The following is a 21,976-nucleotide window of genomic DNA, read 5'->3' on the forward strand; positions in this document are numbered from 1 at the left end:
TACATTGGGTACATATTTTACTTTCTAGGTCAACCTGCATATCATCACTTAGGAGCTTAATTATGCAAAGTGATCTACATGAACAATGTCCCATTAGCCATCCTAAGTCTAGCTAAGGTGTTTTAGTGACTAACATGACCCACTTGCACTCATTCATACATGATCATAAGTATACACAAAGAAAACATGAAATAACAAAGCATGTTTCATATGTTTCAAACATATGTTTCCAATATAAAAGCATATATATGAATGCCTGATGCTCATGCTCATGCAATGCAAGTCAAATTATGCAAGCCTAACACCTAGGGCGTAACACACCTCATCACACTAGAGACTTGGGAGCTATCTCCCTCTCTCGCTAGTTTGTAACCCTCTACTACAAACTCAGTGCTAGTAACACAAGCAGCTCGAAACTAGATGTAGGGACATTCGGCCTAAACTAGTATAATCCTTGTGTCCTCTTAGCACACCATCCAGGTCAGATGCGCAATATACAAATTTACTAGCTGGTGCTTACTCAAAACACTGATAGTTGGCATGCCAGGCCTCGGATGGCTAATCGCAACGTTAGCTAAGTCCCAAGCGTGCGCGTGCATTTTAGGAACCTAGACTTTGTCTTTATGATTGAGGGAGAGTTGGTGCGGTCTTTAGCTGCCACACAACCCCTCCTCTTCACTGGCCTCTACGCAATCGCCGAGGCGCCCGAAGAGCTGCAGCTACCTACAACGGAGGTTTGCGCCCCCAGAAGCAACCAGCCCCTTAGCCTCGACTAGGAAAGGCCACACATCGTGGGTTCAGTGCACAAGCGTCTTGAGCTCCACCGTGATGCGCGTGACACCCCCGACGCTCGCAGATGTGAAGCACCCTTAGAACAACCCGATGAGGACGTACCGGTCCATTAGGCCCAACAAGGTGGTGAGCCGTGCATCGTAGTTCTAGTGCATGATTGTCTCGGCCTCCACTGTGACACCCATGACACCCTCGATGCCCGCATGCATGCCTATGGTGATGCAAAGGAAGGGGCTAGCCACGTCTACCATCCATGTCATGGCGAACGCTATGATAGCGGTGAGGACCGAAGCCCAAGCCCTGGCTTGATGGGACCTCAGGCCTTTGACCGACACACCCTCAAGGGCAAGGCAAAGGGGGATGAGGATGCCGACAAAGGCACCTCCAAGCCTCCCAACAAAAGGAAGAACAAGCGGCGGTGTGGGAGCTCGCTAGCAGCTAATGCCAACTGCATGGGGGTCGAAAGCCTACGGAGGGCACCCCAAGCTACTTTGAGAAGTTGCTTGAAGGGCCATGCCTGAACCATGCTTTCCTCGTCAACCACCTGTACAAGGACTATGTTCTTTTGAAGCAGTTCTTGTCTGGAAGCTCTAACAAGGGGGAGCATAGGATGGAGCCCAGCTAGACAAAGCACGCGATGTCGCCCTCCTTCGCTTGGCCAAGTACGCAAGGACCTCCACAAGCTCTCCCCACCGTAGGAAGGACCGCGTGTCATCATGGAGATGCTCCGACCAGGTGCCTACAAGCTCAAAACCATCAATGGCGAGGTCTTCGTCAAACACCGGGAACATTAAGCAGCTATGTCACTTTTACCCTTAATGTACGCATATTTTTTCTTATTATTAATTTCACTATCGAACTCCTCGACCTTCTGTGACACCCGACCTCAGCAAACGGCGGGGGGATGAGCCTCACTTGGGGACTAATAAGGGCATATCTATCCAGTAGATAATCTCTATGTCCGACCCTTTCTCACGATTAAGACCCAAAAAGCGGAGTTTGCGGAAATAGACCCTGAGTAAAACTGGTCAGACCACGAGAAACCTACGCCCCAGCGGTTACGGCGCCTTGGCTCACCAGCGTAATCTGAGTTTCTTTTCCGCACCCTGGGCTTTTTTGGGCCTTAGGCATGGAAAGGGCCGGTACGCTTTAAAAATCTATCCGCCTAGCAAACATTCTCAGTGTCCAACCCCCTTTCATGTTAAAACCGAGGAGCTAGGTTTATGGGAATAGGCTCTGAGATAACTGGTTGAGCTTCGGGAAACCTATGCCCCAGCGGCTATGGCACCTCTGCTCGCCAGCGTGATCAAAACTGGCTCTACCGCATCTCGAGCTTTTATGGCCTTAACGATAAAAGGGTCGGAATGCACTAACCTTCTTATACAAAAAAGGTGAGAAGAACTAAAAAGTTGTTTGCTATAACAAAATTTAAGAGCTTATCCATTTATCACGAGTTCCCCACCTAGTTTATCTGCCTAAACTAAATTCTCGCGCGGGATGTTCTCATCCTCTGTCTCCGTAGGAAAACCTTGTTCCAGCAGGTAACGCAAGTCAATTGGATGGCTTGATCGACACTGTGAAATGGGTAGGGTGTAGCAGGGTGCCCGATGCGGGTCGTGCCAACCCCATCATGAACAACGAACCCAAATCTCATTCAATCATATCCGGTAAAAGCTTCCCAAACCCATCACTCTTATCATCAAGGTAAAACCTATGTCCAAGTTGATCGAACAGCTCTAGGAAGCTATCGGAAGACGAGTGCATGCCTATCCAAATCTTCCCCATGAAGGATCCGCCGAGCGATGGTTCACCTTCAAAGACTATGGGCCGCTGTAGGTAAGTGGGATACGGAGCTGAAAACATTCCTACGGCCCATTAACGCCTAGGAGTTTGAAGGCTGGCCCACCAGTGAGTTCACAGCCGCTCTAGGGCACCCTAGAGTAAGGGGAGGTTAAGGACGGGCCCGCTAGTGGCCAATACCCGAAGCGTGTGGAGCGCCTCAGGCGTCCTAACCCTTGTTTTGAGTCTTGGATGATGCAGGGTCCATGATTTTCCTCAAAGAAAGGCATCGAGCCCTTGGACCAGTCAAATGGATCTAGGAACTGTATGGACCAGCCACCAAGAATCTAGAGTCAGTCACCAGCTGACCTCAAACCGAGCCCCCGTGAAGGGGATGTCGGGGCTCCACTCGAACAAGCCCATTAACAACTCACCGAGCACCATGCTCTGTCCAGTGAGGAAAGCATAGCACGGCTCAACCCCTTCGTTCTAGCGAATGGACGCATGAGGGATGATGATCGCAAGACGAATCGACCCCTGGCCAAACCCCTGCTATGCGTGGGGGCTCGGGGGCTCGACATCGCAAAGAGACCGAATATGCGGTCATAGACAGACAACAAGTCACCTTTGGCTGTGGAAACTGAGGGCGGGGTAATGCATGAAACATGACCGACCCCTACCGAGCCTCACAAGGCTTGAGGGTTTGAGCCACTCAACCCTAAATTGGGAGACCAGGGTTTAAAGGCTGACCCACAGAGGATCTGAGGTTGCCTCACGTCAAACAAGAGCCAAAGGAGAAAACGTAGATGAACCCCAGTGGCCTTCACCCGACCTGCCTAGAAGCAGACAGGGTCATCTCAACCTTCTCATTCGATCCTAGCTCCTAGTAGAACCTATAGAATCCCCATTGAGGGGGCATCTATTGGAAGGCGAGTTAAGGAGCAATAGAATATTACATGAAGGCTCTATCGAGGCCATCACGAATGACGAACTCGGATTCCACTCGAACATACCTGTTAGCGAGCTCACCGAACACATCACTCGAGTCATCGAGGCAAGTAACGTTAGCTCAACCCCCATGGTTGCAGAAACCATGTATGGGGCAACAATCACAAAGTTGAGCCGACCCTTGTTCAAACTCCTACTACGTGAGGGGGCTCAACGAAAGTTGGACTTGCAAAGAGACCGAACGTGTAGTCATAGAACGATAGCTCGAATCCTAGGGAGGGAGTACGTATGAAAACAAGAGATGATTTCTCCTACTAATCTCGCTATCCTCTCCACGATCTTTAGTGACACCTAACTCCAGCAACAGGAAGGGGTCAGATCTCACTCAAGGCTGATAAGGGTATAAATGCACCCTTTCTAAAATAGTCACTATAGCCGACATCTTCCTTATGATAAATCTAGTGGCAAGGCTATGGAAACAAGTGATTGAGCATCGCTAGTTGGACTATGAGAAACCTACGCCCCTGCAACCATGACACTCTTACTCACCAGCGCAATCAGAGTTTCCCTCCTACACCTTGGGCCCCATGGTTTTTAGCAAATGAAAGGGTCGGAACATATAAACCCTTTCCACACATAAAAGGGAGGAAAAACAAACTTAGACAAACAAAACAAAATGATAAGTTTGTGTGATAGTGCATAAGGGTCAGAGTTTGTCTGCTTGTTACATGAATGATTACTTGACCTATCTCACTAACTAACCCCTCTGGGCTAGAATTGTCTTCCATTTTGTCCACCAGGTCCCATGAAAGAGGAGCCACTGCCGCCTCTATCTCATCTAGCTCGGCATCAGTGTAGCCAGGCGTGAAGCCGAGGCTCATCGTCTCTAGGTCGATGTTGTCCCCATAATGAGAATGAGCAATCATGAAGGATTGATAGACCCTAGTGTGAAGGGCATCCCTCTTGAGCTGGCACACCCACGCCATGATATCAATAGCATGGGCCGCAAGTGAACTGGTCCCCTCCGATCATACCACCTCCAGGTCATCACATACCACTCCGAGGGCGGCGCTTAGGATACCGAGCTTGTCGCTCTCTGCCTGAAGGTTCCTCCTTGCCTCGGTGAGCTCCATGGCTAGCCCAGTAGAGACACCCTTGGCCTCTAGCCTCTAAGTTATCGCGGTTCTAAGCTTGGCCTAGAGGGAGCCAATCATCTGTTGTGCCTGGTCATGCTCTCGGATGGCCTGGTCGCGCATCTCATGGGCCACGCCATGCTCCAAGCGGAGCCTCCCCATGGTTTGGAGTAGCTTGCCTCGCTCCTTGCATAGCCAGGTGACCACCTTGGCATCTAGACTCGCCCTCCACTCTAGGTCTGTGAGTTTCTCATCGGCTACTAGCTTTAGCTCCTGCTCCTTCTCAACCTTGGCTAGAAGGTTGAGGATCCACCGATGGGTCTTGGCGTCCCTCTAAAGCAGCTCATCTCACTCCCTCCTCACTCTAGTGGCTTCCTCATCATCTTGTCATGCCCTCACTGATAGGGCCTCGAATGCCCTCTCGGTCTCCTCCTCATGCCGATGGACCTTGGCCTCCCGCAGTCAGAGGTTGTTTGCCTCCTTAGCAAGGGGAGTCAGCTCGGCCACCCTATGTTGGGTGGCAATGAGCTAGGTAGTCACATCCCCATGCAGCCACGCCTCTTTGACAAGGCGGCCATAGTTCTTCTTTTGCTTGCGAAGAAACCGGGATTTTTCCCGGCTACGAGCGATAAGAGACTGAAAAAAGATGATGGTCAGAACACAAAAATACATGAAGAAAGAAGAAGGCGAGAGGTAAGGTCGAGTGAATACCTGACCAGTGGGAACGACGACTTTGCATAGGGCACCCTTGGAATGGTCCAAGGCTTTCAGTGCGGCCATAATCCCCTCGTCGAGACTCTCCCACTCCATGCTCTTAGTGGCATCATCAAGGGTGAAGAGTGTCGACGTCGGGTCCTGCGGATTCGCCCACCAGAGCAGGGGCTCATCCCACGCGAGTGAGTGGCTGCCCCCTGACATTAGGGCTAGGGACGATTCCCCACCGGTCCTCTCTGCTAGGGACCCATCGGCTGCATCCCCCTCCGTCCGGCCCACATCGAGCGTCATCACTCGGGCTGCCAGTGGCGCGAATCGTGCCGCTGTCTCAGGCACTGCCACGGTTGCATCCGGTTGTGTCTCGCCTATCACAGCTGCTGCCACCTCCACCTATGTTGGTGGGGCCTCGACTGGTGGCATCACGCCCACCACGGTCGGTGCCACAAGCGTGGTCAGCCGCTTCGTCCACCCCATCGTCGGTGGCAGAATCACCTCTGTCGCTGACTGCTCAGTGACCTCTGAGGGCATCCCTCGAGCATCGACGCCGTCTTGTCTCACCGAGGGCACAGGCGCCACCATGGGCGGTGCATGACCAGCCGATGACATAGTCACACCGGGGCTGCTCCCACCCAAAGTGGGTGTGAAATCAACCGACGGCTGTCGCCTCACTTGAAGGGCGACGCTCTTTTTTAGTGCCAGCACCAAAAGATTGTGCCGCCTCAAGACGCTGTGAGAAAGGAAAGCATGAGTCACGATGAAAATAGAGGAGTTGGTGACTTACATCGACGCTGTTGGGCAGTGGATACGTTTGGGGGGCAAACCCCTAGATCCCTACTCCACCTTGTCGAGGCGGGGCCGCTTTGAGCTCGCTCCCTGCTCCCAGGTAGAGGGGCTCGCCCCGCTTGCATCTTGGGGCGCGGCGATAGAGCCACCCTCCTCTGCTGGTACCTTGGGTGCAGCAGCAGGCCCGCTTGCCCCTATTGGCTCCTAGGGCAGGCTGACTATCTGGTCCATCTCCATCGGCCTCTTAGACATGCCCTCCCCTCCATGGAACGGGAAGAGCCCTGACTCCTGCAAGAACGAGTGGATACCTATCAGCACATCCTTGCTCTTTAGGTCATCATGCTCGGCATCACTAACTACCTCATCATCATCATCATCACTGTTAGTGTCCTCCCCTCGCTCCCGCGCCCGCAATTTCTGTTGCTTTTTCTTCCTCTTGTCCTCCTTCGCCTTCCTCTGCCACTTGGCCTCAGCGCGATTCGCCACCCTCATGGACGGATCCCTTAGTAGCGGAGCCAGGAGATCCATAAGGATGAGGTCCCTCGATTGGCCCCATCTCAATGTTAGTTTCAAGGGGTCGGGAGATCAATTGAAGAGGAGGCATGAGGAAAGAAAACTTACAAAGATGATGTAGCCCGGTTCCGGCCGCATCGAAGGGTGCCCTCGCACTGTGTACACAAAATCAAGAGGGATACCTGTGTCATCCCGAGATGGCTCCATCACCTCCTTGATGCGTTGCGTGACTTCAGAGGGGAAGAGCGCTCCCTCGGCCAGCACCGTGCCAACGAATGATGCCTCAGGCGCCATCTCATACATTGGAAGCATGCACCTCATTAGTGGCGCCAGCCTCCTCGCATGGTAGGCCCCGATGATGCCCAACCCCTTCAGAACCCTCTCCTTTAGGATACGGATGGCGATGAGGTGGTCTCGGATCTTCTTCTTGTCCTTCTCCGGGACACCCCACTTCCATGAATCTGGGGCCTCTTCGATTAAGCGCCCGGAGAACTCTAGTAGCGGGGCGGAAGTGTTGTTCTTGAGATAGAACCAATACAAATGCCACCCTTTGTTGGAGGTCGATAGCTGCATTGATGGGTACTCACTGACCTGGTTGTTCTAGAGGTGGATGCCGACACATCCCATTGGCGTATTCTGCTCCTGCTTCTTCTCCCTCTTCTTCTGGAGGGTAACGGCGAAGAAGTGCCACCATAGATCAAAGTGGGGACTAATCCCCAAGAATCCCTCACACAGGGCGATGAACGCCGCCATGTGCTAGATTCCATTGGGATTAAGGTGCTGTAGCTCAATCTTGTAGGTTGATCGCCCGATGCGTACCGGTCACGTGATGCGTACCACGTGTCCCCTCTCTTCAAATGTTGATCGCCCAATCTCAATGGTCAAGTGACGACTAGACGCAGTAACTCAAAGTGACCGGACACTGAACCCCAGCGTTCGGTCATTTCCAGTAAGCATCTAGAGACATCTTTTCATGACCAGACGCGTCCAGTTATGCTCGATCGAACACACCTAGCGTCTGGTCACTCGGCGACTCCTTTGTCCACTGCCATGTCAGCAGGACCGGACGCACCCTGTTAGCGTTCGGTCACTGAGTGACCCAGCATCTGGTTAGAGACCAACGCTGTGCGCCCTCTACTGCTACTGACCGGACACACCGGTCCAACCGAGACCAGTGTTCGGTCACTTACGGTGACCTCCATCTTTTCTGTCTAGGGCACCGGTGGCACCGTTGGACTATCCGCACTCTATGGGTGGACACTCCACTGGTGAAGTTCCTAACCCTTGCTCAAATGTGTCAACCACCAAGTATATCACCTTGTGCATATGTGTTAGCATATTTTCACAAACATTTTCAAGGGTGTTAGCGCTCCACTAGATCCTAAATGCATATGCAATAAGTTAGAGCATCTAGTGGCACTTTGATAACCGCATTTCGATATGAGTTTCACCCCTCTTAATAGTATGGCTATCAATCCTAAATGTGATCACACTCACTAAGTGTCTCGATCACCAAAACAAAATGGCTCCTACCATTTATACCTTTGCCTTGAGCCTTTTGTTTTTCTTTTTCTTCTTTTCAAGTCCAAGCACTTGATCATCACCATCATCATGTCATGATCTTCATTTGCTTCACCACTTGGAATGTGCTACCTATCTCATGATCACTTGATAAACTAGGTTAGCACTTAGGGTTTCATCAATTCACCAAAACCAAACTAGAGCTTTCAACGACGCACCTTCGAAAGCCTTATTTCTCTTTCCTTTTTTCTCCTCCCTTCGATGGTAAAAAACCCCTGCTTCCCCTTGACCTATAAAAGGGAAAGCAGGGTGTCCCACTAAGGGGATCGATTTATCGAATAAATACACCACATCACACCACAGACTTAGGAGCTATCTCACTCTCTCGCCAGTTTGTAACCCCCTACTACAAACTCAGTGCTAGTAACACGAGCAGCTCAAAACTAGATGTAGGGACATTTGACCTGAACCCATATAATCCTTGTGTCCTCTTAGCACACCATCCGGGTCAGATGCGCAATATACAAATTTACTAGCCGGTGCTTACTCAAAACACCGACACAATATCAATACAAGTTTTGGGAGAGATCTATTCATTGAAAGCAGTAGCAGTTAACATATAAGAAGGTCGCACAAAAATGATCCAGATGCATTGACATCTACATCTCCACCTCTAACTCATGCCCACAAACAAGTAGAGTTGTAGCAAGAGCAAGCTGATGTTTGGGAGCCTATTAATTTCAGCAAAGCTCAAGTAACAAGGCTCCCGAAGAAATAGCACTTCGCATTTACCTTTTTCATGTACAGCTCAATGACATTGCACAAGTCAGTGTGTGGTTTGTAGTTGTCGAAGAAGGTTCCCTTCAGGGCCCTCTCATTCAGCAAGTTCATTGGGTGAGTCTTGAATTCAACATCCTTGTGTGGCACACCCACCAGGCCACCAGCACAGTAACACCCTAGCCCTGGATTTAGATCGAGTAGAGATGTTGAATAAAATTTAATGTAAATAGAATAGACTACAAATAATAGCAACAATGATGTATTTATTTAGGCCTTACATCATGAAATATTCAAATTCCTAGATCATGGCGTTGATGGTACCAATGCACTCCACACTACGGTCAACCCCTCCATTTGTAATCTCAGCAAATACCTAAAGCATCTAGAAATTGGATACTATGGTCAAGTTTTGCATAAACTATCATAGGTTAGCTCAGGTAAAGAAACAAACGTGCACTTGTGCTCTTTTGGGTTCACATATTCAGTGCAACCAAACTTCTTAGCTGAAAATAGGTAAATAGATGAGGTTACTGAATTATCAAAACAACATGACAAAATGAGGATTCAATCATTTGATTCAAAGGGACACCTTCTTCGAGTTTGCTGGGGTTCAGGTCAACACCAATTATCCTGGACACTCCAGCAATCCTTGCACTCTCTATAGCCTACTCATGCAAAGATGCAGGGCAATCAGATGCAAATCCATAGAAAAAAATAACGATTGATGAAAGCAAGGCCAACATGCAATAGCTCCTTGGACCAAAAAATAACGATTGCTGAACCAAGACCTTCAGAAAAAAATTGGTAAGCCAACATCCCTAGATATATATCCTCAAACATGCATACCCAAATTGGAGTCATGACCACAACTATTACTGCAACTCTTATAAGAAACCACTCCAAACCCACTCATTGCATATACGTACCAATAATCAAACTGCAAGAAATAGAAAAAAGCCACACATCACAAATATGGAAAATCCAGTAATACTATACAACCAATGTGGCATAGATCAAGGCATACCATTTGTCTGATACCAGGATTAGTTGAAGCACGAGATAAAAAAAGGATTAGTTGAAGCATGACTCAATTTGACCATACAATCTCGAGGATCATCGCTCCATCTGCTGCTTTTGGACAATAATAGTGTATATAATATTGAAACAAATTTATAATGAAAAATCATATCATAGAACCCAACTTCATGTAAACTTATTTAATGCAAATTTGTATGGCTCAGTTAAGTACACCACTCTAATCCACAACACTGGATGGTCCATCTGGGCATTGAGCACTTGAGTAGGGACTCATTTGTACAAACATGTTGTAAGCAGTGGCCATGGAGATCTAGGCTATGGCAACAGCATGGATCAGCAATCAATAGGCTCCCACTTTTACAATTTTACATCCCTCATCTCACACAACGACCGCAAAATAAGTCAAACATCTAAACCAAGTCTTTTGAGGAGGTACCTTCTGAATTGTCCAACATCATCTTGACACGCCTGCAATTCAAGGAAGAAATGAACTGGCTATCAAAACACCACAAGAAAGCCGCTAGATAACGGCCAAGCTAGAGAGTGAACGGTGTAGCGGCACCTACCGTGGTCGACGCTAGGGATCTCAGTCATGACAAGTAATGATGCCTACCCTGTGATCGGCCACCGACTCAGGTGCCTGCACTCCAGTCAAGGGGCTCGTTGCTGGAGTCGCTCGGCCTATCAAGCCCCATCCACAGCAACTACAATGGGTGACAGGCTAGGGTGGCCACGCCGCATGATGGCAAGGACAACGGATTGAAATTGGAAGCCGACGGTCGAGTGCGGCAGTAGTCGTGGCTCTGCTGGTCGTCGATGAAGAAGCTCTTGGCGTCCCGGCACTAATGTGGTGCCACGAAGCATGGAGGAGTAGATGGCGACAGACGTACCGAAGGTTGCAGTGGCATCGATGGAGACGTTGTGCCACTGCCAGCCGGTGGAGACTCTCACCAAGATGTACTCCATGGCCGCCACGTCGTCCTCGGGCGACCGCCGCTTCTGTACCAGCATCCCGCCGGGCTGCACCTCCCACTCGATCTTCTTGTGCTCGGCGACCATGGCGTAGATGTCCACGCTGCCACCGTTGATGGTGGTGCTCCTGGACCGGCTCCTGAACAGCCTCCTAGGGCTTAGAATCTTCACCATCTTCACGCCACCATCGCTGATGGTGGTGATCAAAACACCATGAACTCGATCTGCTAATCTTTGGTCGACGTTGTCATGCTTTCTATGACCGAGATCACTTGAGGAAGGGAACGTGGTGCGCGATCAATGTGATCATGGGGAGGGAGGCCCACCTGGTGTCGTGGTATCGCACGGGCTATAGTTTTCCAAACGTGTCGGCACGGCACTACACGGCACTATCATTCTTAGAGCATGCCATGTCATGCTGTGCTGACTCCAAGCTCAGCGTGCCCGTGCCGGCCCAGCCACTAAACTGGCAAAACCCCTCAATGAACTCAGCACAGCAATTCAAAGAGATCTAAAATGACTAAGTTCACAAAAGATCAAAAATAGACCAGAACACAGCACAACAAAGAACACAAACTTTTGAAACTAAAACTAATTTAAGTAGGAGCTGTGCAATGGCTGCCTCATTAAAAACCTATTTAGGTAAAACTCACCTTGGTGAGAAATCCTAAACAGAAAAAAGTACAGCCAGCTCCTAGATTAATTGTTTATTACATCCATCACCACAAGTCCAAGTCTCAGTTATTACAGAATCAATACATAAATGGGAAGTGAACTAGTCGACATCAAGATAAAGACCAACAAAGGCCTCTTCCAGCTCCTTGTCCTCCACCATGTGTTGTAGTCTTATCTCAGCATTCTCCCAATCCTTGATGCAGGTAAGCGCCTCTACAGTTTCAGAGTTCAGCCTCCGCCACCGCTCCTCGATGATCCTGCCAGTTAAGCTAAAAGTAGATTCTGAAGAAATGGTTGACATATGCACTGTCAAAATGTCTTTAGCAAGAACAGAAAGTACTGAATAAGTAAGCTTGTGCTCATGCCACCACCGCATGATGTTAAACTCATCATCCAACTGGCTTACTGTGTCACAGTCCAGGTAGGATATAAGCTCACTAGAGTTAGAACTAGCAGTTGTTGCCCACAGCAAGGAAGTGGCAGAAACACTCCTAGAATGATCAAGACTAGAAGGGAGGGAAGAACAGCCAGCTCCAAGATCCAACTCATCATCATCATAAATTTTAGCCCAAGCTGTTCTTTTCTTACCAGACAGGGATGGAGGAACAACCCTTTTCAGCCTATTAGAGACATACATTACATCATACCTGTTATACATTTTAAATAGAAGAGCTCTGGTGTCCAACAACTTATTAGTGTAGTCAATATTAAAAAGAGAATGTAACTTCCTAAGCACTTTGGTAAATCTCTTAATTTTAGCTCTTGGATCCAATATGAATGCAATATAATAAAGATCAGGTATGTTCTTCTAGTACTTATTGTATTTGTCAATCATAGGTTGGATAACAGATCTTAGATGTTCATCATGTTGATACCTATGCAGGTGTATAGCAATCTTAACAAGATGATGAATCATAAGTGGAGAAGTAGGATAGTAAACACCAGACAAATTAATAGTTGAGTCATAGAACAATTCAAGAAATTCTAAGATTTTATTTGCCATAGCCTAGTGATCATCAGTCAAAAGGAAACCACTACCTGAACCTCTAGGGTAATTGACCTCAATGAAAGTACTCTTGTGAGGCAGCAAGTGCTTAAGCATTAGGTAGGTAGAGTTCCATCTAACATCCATGTCTAATCCAAACTTCCTAGGTCTAACACCACTAGTAATGCAATAACTCTTATATGCAGCAATTCTTTGATTAGAGGAGTTCATAAAAGAGATTGCTGTTCTAAAATCCTCAATGAGAGGATTCACAGTAGCCAATGCTTCTTTCATAATCAGGTTAATAATATGATAAGCACATCGTTGATGCAAAAACAGATCAGAACCAAAATATTCTTTAAGTATAGGTTTTAGTTTATTCATATCATTTTTATTTGCAGATGTATTATCCAAAGTTATAGAAAAAACCTTGTTAAGTATACCATACTCAGCAAGAACAGATGCAACACGCTCAGCAATGTTCTCAGCATTATGGGACACATCAATCAACCTTAAACCAAGTACCCTTTTCTCTAATTGCCAATCAACATTAATGAAATAAGCCACAACAGATAAATAATCTTCTTTAGTCTTTCCAGACCATATATCAGAGGTAATAGCGACAGATGAAACAACATTATCCTTTAAACAGACCATCAGTTTATCACGTTTCTCATTATAGTATTTAAACAGATCTCTACCAGTTTTGTACCTTTCTTAGTTTTGTATTGCTTCTCAAAGTCCTCCCAGATAGCAGACGTGGAAGGGCGATTAGAACCGACAGGGCTAACCTCACTCTGGCCACCGTCGCCATCAGCCACGTCGATTGGGGGGTCGGAGTCGTCAACGGGAAGGGGATCAGCAGCAGAACGGCTGAAGAGCACGGCAGCGTCCTCGTGGACATCATCGTTCTCATCATCTCCGGCCATCCCGCACATACGCAACTCATCATTTTGGGAGTGGTCAAACTCCCCATCATCGTGTCGCTCGGCGCCTAGGGCCATCTCTGCCGTCTCTGGTTCCTTGACGGCTGCCACAATCAACAGATAAAAGCAGGGTTAGGTTGGGGATTAGGGTTAGGGTTTACCCTTACCTCTACGGCCGGAGCCCCATAAATGACGACGATGAGACGGACCGATTGCACACCCCTGGTACCTCAACGGAGACCGGAGCCCCAGAGGTGGTGGCAGCCAGCAATGTGGACGACGGACAGATGATGGAGATGCGGCGAGGATGCCGAGAACGAGGCTCAATCGACGTTCAGGGATGAAGAATAAGGGAACAGATAGAGATTGAGGGCGGGAACCACCGGATCTGAGGGAGAAGAGGGAGATTGAGGGTGGAGAGAGAGAAGAGGGAACCACCGGCCACTGGAACTGACCCCTTACCCGCTGGAAGACTCCATGGTGACGGCGTCGAGGAGCCCAGGTTACGAGAGCGGTGAAGAGCGGCGAAGCCCAGGTTACGATGAGCTAGGGTTTGGAAAGGCTCCGAGCCAGGAGCGGCGGCTGGCTTATAAAGCCGTCCCACCCGACCCCTAGATCCAACGATCAGCAGGCGGGGGGCCTCCATCCAACGGCTCGAGGCCGTGCCGCCCCCGTGCCGGCCGTTGAAGCGGGCTGTGCTCGTGCCGTGCCATCATGCTGGCATCGCGGCCCAGGCACGGGCACGGGGTCATGCCGTGCTTGGCATGTGCACGGTAGCTGCCGGGCTGGGCCGGGCCGTTTTTGTACCGGGCCTAATAGTACCGTGCTCGTGTCGGTCCAGCGGGCTTGGCCCGTTTGGAAAACTATAGCACGGGCTCACGGCGCACGGGAAGGGAGGCCCACCTGGCGGTGACGAAACAATCGGCATCGCGGAGTCGCGGGATCGCACGACGAAGGCTGAGCGGTGACGTGAATTTTTTTCGCACGGGCAGCACGAAAGTGAGGTGAAGTTTTTGTCGCAATAATATGGTGTCTCCTCTTTAGTCATTTTAGTTGTAGGAGATTTAATCAAATCTTGAAATGGTTTGACTTTGAACAAACCTAAAACATACTCTATGAAAATAGTTTGATTTAGGATAAATCTAAAGCATTAGTTATTAAAAATGGGCAAGTAACTTATATGAATACAAATATGGAATGTTGTAAAAAAAACAGTACGAATGTTTTTTTTTTCACAAGATCCACAGCTAGAAACCAGAGAGGGTACGCTTGCACAGTCGTAACAGACGACCAGAGAGGTTACGCTGCACCTGGCCTACACCTGCAACGGCTGACCATCAATGACTAAGACCCGAATTAAACACGACAAAAAGAATTCAAAATTAAAATTCCCCACGATTACCTCCGCTTCATTAACGTTCTAATCATCACTCGTTCGCTCGTCCACGGCCATCGGCCCCCTCTCCCTCCATCCCCCATCCCTCTCGCTCCTTTTCCCCCGCCTCCCCAACCACCGCCTCCCCCTCCCGGATCCCCTCGGCTCGGGCAGCCTGATCCGGCGAGGCAGAGGGCGCGGCTCCCGCAATCCGAGGCGGCTCCGCCGGGGATTTGTCCGGTTTCGGTGGGCTCCACCTGACAGGCGGCGGGGGTCGTAATTCTGAGAGGACGACGGAGCCGGGTGGTGCATGAGCGCTGGACCACGGCGCAGGCGCGCAGCGTAGGAGCACCGCGCGCCGCCGGGAGGCGCCATGATCGAGCAGTTCGTTAATTTCGTCATCCGGCCGCCCCGGTACGCGCTGTCCCGCCATATATCCTGAGCATAGTTGCATTTGCTTCTTGTGTCCTATTAGGCATCAATTACGATGCTGCATTGGATGTGACCAACCGTGTTGTTTTGAATTGGAGAAGGAGAGGAGCGGGATCAATGCTGCCGTTAGTTCTCTGGCAACTGCATGTCCGCAAGCGTTGTTGAAATGCTGGCGTATTAGCTGTTTATTTAGCGTTGTCAAGAGGCATTTAGGACGAAGGATACCTGGAAATGCACAATTTGAAATTTCCAATGGAGGCTGAGATCATGATGATATTGGGTTACTGGTTTCAGATAGTCTGGATCATGGTACATAAACTCTTGGTTATGTTATTGCAAATCTGTACCGTGTGCCATTAAAGTTAACATTAGGTAAAATCACAATATCCATTGAAGTTGTCAATTTGTCATGTTATGTGTACCTGAACTTTTCTAAGCATGTGGTAGTTGCTCATAGCTGTCAAGGGTTACTTTCGTGTTAATCTATGCATATAGCATTATTTTAAAAAACAATTCAAGGGTAACTGTTTTTTTTTAGTGTTACCTTCTGCTTGAATTACCAATTTGAGATCCTCACTCGGAGGAGGGATCATGTGAGAATTGTTGGCTGCTACCACTTGATGTTGTACCGTTTTGGTTGCAATGTTCATGCTTTATGTGCCTTTTTGGAACACAGCTGTAAAGTGTTGCTTTGCTGAGGATGGACGAGTATGCTTTGTTCTGGAGCATTAATTGGAACATGGAATGCTTCTTTGTTCCCCAAATTTGGTTGCAAAGATGATTTAATGTAATGATAAAATTAACTGATCAATGGCTTTGCACCTTTCACATACCCATTGGTATCTTTTGTACCTTCTATATAATTCTGTTTCTCAACGCTGGTAGCTGTCAGCCTGTGTGCTGTGATCTTGGCCATGGCCATGTATAAAGTTGATAAATTTCTGCTGCTTGTACCTGTTGTGGAGGCAGTTAACTCCATTTTTGGGGATTTGAGGTGGTTCCATACGTTCTGGTCCCTCTGCGGTGAGAAGTATGGATGCTAGTTGGGTGGGCTCTGTGACATTGATACTTTGAACGCGCTGTGGTTGTAATTTTGTTGCTTTAAGTAATGAAATTCGGGTTTCCCATTGTAGCAAAAAAAAACATGAAATTTACTGAGCTAACAAAAAAGTGAAATTCATTAAACGAGTGAAGGATTCATCCATGTATCTGGTGTATTGGAACTGAATGAGTGTTAATTCACAGGTCAGAATATAATCCAGATCAGTATCTATGGGAGAAAGAGTTTATCCTCGCAGGACGTAAATACAAACGACTAGACTTGGAGGCAAGTACGGAGACCATTTATAGAGGTTTCTTCTGTCTTTTATTTGCTGATGGCAAGTTTGATGGCAATTATGAGCATCTTTGTTGATAACCTTATGGTAACTTGCTCCTGGCAGCTTACAAATGCAAGAGGCTATATCTTAAAATGCAGCCACTATGTTCCTGCTTTTATCCCAGAGAACACTGCTCTCCCATGTGTGGTCTATTGCCATGGAAATAGGTACTTAACTTTTTTGCTCCATGTTTGCATATGCTTGACGATTCATAGGGTGCTTCCTTCTTTTAACACTTTTAAGACTTAGTTACAATTTTTTTTGCACTCCTTTATTTATATGATTCAGAAGCTCAAACAATCTCTGGTATCTTTTGGAATATTAAACAGGATTTTGCTTTGACTCAATGCAGCGGATGCCGAGCAGACGCAAATGAAGCCGCTGTAATACTTCTTCCTTCAAATATCACTGTTTTCACACTTGACTTTTCTGGGTCAGGTTTATCGGGTGGGGATTATGTCAGCTTGGGTTGGCATGAGGTATATAATCAGCGTTGTTCTTCGCTTATTCTACATTCATATTTTGGGCGATCACACCTTTCTGAAATTCCCAATAATTTACTTCTAGAAAGAGGACCTCAAATGTGCAGTGTCATGTCTTCGGGACAATAAACAAGTTTCCACTATAGGCCTTTGGGGGCGATCAATGGGTGCTGTTACATGGTAATCTGTAGTTTTGGATAAAGTTTGTGCTCTTTTTACTTGGTGCAAGATCTCTCTGTTTCATTTCATGCAATTCATTATCTTGAGGAGCAGTTTGCAAGTTCTTCCATAGCACTTTTCAGTTGATATGCTTAAGATTGTTTTCAATCTTTTAAGTTTATGTCAAGGCTCAAATATTTCATCACCATTTGATGGCTGTCCCCTGTAATTCATTACAATATTTTGTATACAAATGTACAGCCTACTCTATGGAGCAGAGGACCCCTCTATTGCTGGCATGGTATTGGATAGTGCTTTCACTAACCTGTATGACTTGATGATGGAACTTGTTGACGTTTACAAAATTCGAGTTCCTAAATTCACGGTATGACCAGCACATCTTCTGCATGCATTACTTTTGTGTTGAATGTATATTATGGGAATGGTGATGGGGACTTGTGTCTTAATATGATTTACAATTGCTAACTTTGAAAAACAAACCAATAGGACTTGCTTTCTTTTCCTTTGTATTGAGCTTTACCTTAGGTTATTAAGTTCATAGATGAATCCACATGCTCGTTATTGCAATAAATTTGTGGAATGTGTAAAAGGATAATGTAGTTAGATCTAGTGAAAGTTCCATACTATCTTACATCCTTGCTAGCACAAGAGTCTATACAGTCCTAGGGATCATTGCTGTAATTGTAAAGTTTTAATGGGTTGTTCTGAAATCTGCCCTTTCAGGTTAAGATGGCTGTACAGTACATGCGGCGAATCATTCAGAAAAGAGCTAAGTTTGACATAATGGATCTTAATGTTTTAAAGGTATACTTCTTAAAACATTATCTTTTCATAACATAATTTGACACCTTGAAGCCTTAATACAAAACAAAGAAGAATTCAACTCACGATGGTTGCAAAACTGCCTTTTGGCTTGTAGAAGTCATGTTTATATTTTGCATTGTATTATCCATGTCATGCTGATGTAAAATTTAATAGACCTGATAAATGATAAAAATAAGCTATTTGTTTAATTACTTTTAATATGGTAGTGTCATAATAATTTCCTTCTGTAGACCCTTTATGCAGTTAGAACCACTTCTTCAGATTGGCATTTTCCATGTAGGATATTTTATAATTGTAGAATTTCCAGCAAAATTCTGGAAAGCCTCGCTTCTTTCTTTGTCTGTATTTGGCATGTATTTATTGAGAATTTCCTTAAATAGGTCTGAGCAATTTTAGTGTTGAGGTTTTGCATTATCTGTTCCTTTTCTTTTAACCCAAAGACTGCTTAGTTTTAGAGTTTCTACTTTCTAGGTTGCCAATAGTGACCAACTGACCATCTGGTTATTGCCAGGATTGACAATTTTACACTTCTCTTGTCCTTTATTAGTCTGAGTCATTTATTGTTGAGATCTCTGTATGTTGTAATTCCTGCACAATTCCTGTAACTTTGAAAGAACCTGCTTATACTTCACATCAATCTAACTTCAGTGTTCTTTTGTTCATAACCAGTTGGCTCCCAAGATGTTTATCCCTGCATTATTTGGACATGGTTTTAATGATATGTTTATTCAGCCTCACCATTGTGATCGTATTCACCAGGCATATGGGGTAAATGTTTACTTAGCTTCCTTCATAAAAGTTAACTGGCATATAGATGGCAGATCATATTTATAACAAATAACATGGAGATTGATTGTCGACTATTCCTGCTGCAGATCATGCTAGCCATTCTGTTAACCATTGCCTCATTGCATGTTTGTGTGCAGGGGGATAAAAATATAATTAAATTTGAGGGTGATCATAATTCCCCAAGACCTCAATCATATTATGATTCAGTTTCTATATTCTTCTATAAAACTTTGCGTCCTCCTATGCTGCCTGCAGCACGATCAAAGCTTCATATGGGAGCATTTAAAGTTGGTAACATAACCAATGAGGTAAATTAACGGAATGCCCATTGCAAAACTCCATTTGAACCTGAAGAGTATCTTATATGGTTTGGCTTCTAAGGAACCACCTTTGTGCCCGCGCCCCCCCCCCCCCCCCCCCCCCCCCCCATTCTTGCAGAGTTTCTTCTTTGAAATCATCAACGGTCTACGGTCAGCAAACACTGCAGCCTGCGGTTCATCAACAGATGCACCTAACATCCCACATGGTTTGGTCTCAGCTCCCTGAGCTACTTCCTTGTAAATTGTAATATTATAACAACTGGTTTTATACTGATTATTTTACCTTATTTTGTTTCAGATAGCACATCTGTATTTGAATTGTTGTCTAGCATGAATCAACTGTCCATTAAGAATGAGAATGACTTGGTAAGTTTCTTGATATTTTGTCTGTGTCTGATGTGAAGACCTTTTTCCTTGCTTGTTTCCTTATCTGCATTCCATTAGCTGCAGGACTTTCTTTTAGATGAAAACCGCAGCCTGTCAGAGATTGATGGGGATAGTGTTGGATCACGTTTGCAGGTAAAGTTCACTGTATAACTTCAAGTAAGCTGACGCGCAATTTGGACCCTGTATATTTTTTAGTCAAGTTGAGCAATTTTATCCATGCAATGCATTTTCTTGATTCCACTGGATTGTCCATTGTGTTAAATTGTTTATTGTAATAGGCGTGAAACAGAGATGTCCGATCAGTGAGGGTCCTAAGGAACACATTATAAGTGTTGAGAACTGAGGCTCATATACTTCTTGCTTGCAAATTGTCTGATCAGAAGCCTTCCTTTCTTATAGGATAAAACAAGTAGGTGCAATGAGGAGTCATGTTCATTCACAAGCTCTAACAGAGAAAGTTGGGGCAGATGTTCATCTTTAGGAGCAGCTAGTGATGAATCATTGTCAGGCAATAATAATGATAAGCAGGTGGTACTTTGCTTCAATTGCTTGACAATTTTGTTATCCAGTGGCTGATATATCTTAATCAAAGCTAGTTTTTACTAGTTGCCTTCTTTCTAACTCTTGGCATTTACCACTTTGATATGATCAATGAAAAAAGATTAATTATCTGATCTGGTTATTGGTCTGTGCATCATAGAATTTGACAGTCAAGGCTTTGGCTACGCCTCTAAGACAAAACCAGAGACAAAGCCAGAGGAAACCGATCGAGAAAGCTAAGCAGAAGAAGGTTCAAGCCCTGTGGAAGAAGATTAAGCGTGAGAAGGTGGAGATGGGGGATAGCCTATCTTCGCGTTTGAAGATGTGCCTGGGGCAATCTCCGCGGCACAAGAGGAATAGATCATCTGGAGGGATTACAACTTCATAGCCCTGACAAGTCTACTTGAACCACTGATTGTCCACCGCAGATTCTCCCTTATCCTGACCTACTGTTGTCATTACCACGCTGTAACCTATATAACCCTAGGTGAATATATGTTACACGACCGCAATGTAGCATGCAAGGATGCTCGAAAGCTGAGAAAGCACGCCCTTGTATCATCTCTTGTAATTGCCTGAAACAAGTGTGCCATCTCTGGCTCGCTGTTCATGTAATTTCTTTCCCCCACTTGCATCCTGTAGTTTGCAGTGCTGCAAAGCAACATCGGCTTGGTGGTGAAATGGAAAATGAGGTTTGGTGTTTTCATCTTCAACCGCCATTGTTCGTAATTATTTGGACGTCTTGTTATTCCGTGCTGTCTAGAGGATTTGTTGGACACGATTTCACGAACTGTGGACTGTGGAGGTTTATATATAGTTTTTTTTTATTTGTTTCGTAATCTGGCTGCTAGTGACTGAAGTAACCCAACCGTTCTTGCATCGGTGAAAGTTCCAGAAGGTGAAACCACAACTTCCTGATCAGGTAGTTTATTGGTTGTTCGGCTTGAGAAATTATGAACGCATTTTAGCTAACTCATTACTTACAAGCACGTGATTATCTTAATAATAAGAAATGGTTTTATCCCACCAAAATTCTAATTCCATCGGCAGCTCATCCGTCACAAGCACATGGTTAGCTTAATAATAAGAAATGACTTTATTTCACTAAAATTCACATGGCGAACACTGATTTTCCGATTGACCATTTCATTCCAGATGAGGTGATTTATCAAACTACACCCCTTTACGGTTGCAAGCAAAGATAGACATACAAGTACACAACCAAGCAATACTACAGCTAAAATGTTGATTTGAACTTACCAATGACAGCCACAACCAAGCAATTACAGTTTTCATGAGGTGGTCCGTGGACATTGTTGTGTACGTGAAAAAAAGAAATTGTAGATTACCCAAAAGCCCCATTTAGATTTCAAGCTTACCTATGCGTCATGCGTGAGGACGGGTGGTAGAGAGGTAGAATGCGAGTAGCAACAATCCTTCGTCTTCCTCATCTGGTGGTTGACAAAATTATTGCAACTCCCAGGTGCCACTACCACCATATTTTTTCCTTCATGAAAGAATCTCGACTTCTTGTATGATTTAGCGATTAAATAAAATGGCTTGATTCTACGATTTACTACGTTTATAATTTTTAAGTTTAATAATCTGATTTTAGATTATACAATTTCGACAATTCTCATTTATAAAAACAGATTTTTATTTCTGCGTTTCTGTAAACGTTTTACATTCAACCATCCACTATAATAAG

The 21,976-nt window shown here is 46.0% G+C and overlaps 1 protein-coding gene across 4 annotated transcripts; it reads left to right on the plus strand.

Annotated features, from left to right (window-relative positions):
* The first annotated feature begins 14,998 nt into the window (after window positions 1-14,998).
* On the plus strand, window positions 14,999-20,997 carry LOC136471342 (uncharacterized). 4 transcript variants are annotated; one of them, XM_066469069.1, is made up of 14 exons: window positions 14,999-15,348; window positions 16,612-16,693; window positions 16,809-16,912; window positions 17,098-17,224; window positions 17,313-17,407; window positions 17,648-17,771; window positions 18,131-18,211; window positions 18,902-19,000; window positions 19,159-19,329; window positions 19,460-19,547; window positions 19,640-19,707; window positions 19,786-19,860; window positions 20,128-20,256; window positions 20,429-20,996. In XM_066469069.1, exons 1-14 carry the CDS (start codon window positions 15,308-15,310, stop codon window positions 20,654-20,656), a joined length of 1,512 nt encoding a protein of 503 aa, XP_066325166.1. In that variant the 5' UTR covers window positions 14,999-15,307; the 3' UTR covers window positions 20,657-20,996. The 4 variants fall into 4 exon arrangements, with proteins under 4 accessions (XP_066325166.1, XP_066325167.1, XP_066325168.1 ...); XM_066469070.1 differs by having other exon boundaries at window positions 19,792-19,860; XM_066469071.1 differs by lacking the exon at window positions 20,128-20,256 and having other exon boundaries at window positions 20,429-20,997.
* The last annotated feature ends 979 nt before the right edge of the window (window positions 20,998-21,976 follow it).

This window comes from Miscanthus floridulus, chromosome 8, assembly GCF_019320115.1.
Source record: "Miscanthus floridulus cultivar M001 chromosome 8, ASM1932011v1, whole genome shotgun sequence".
Classification (NCBI taxonomy): Eukaryota; Viridiplantae; Streptophyta; class Magnoliopsida; order Poales; family Poaceae; genus Miscanthus; species Miscanthus floridulus.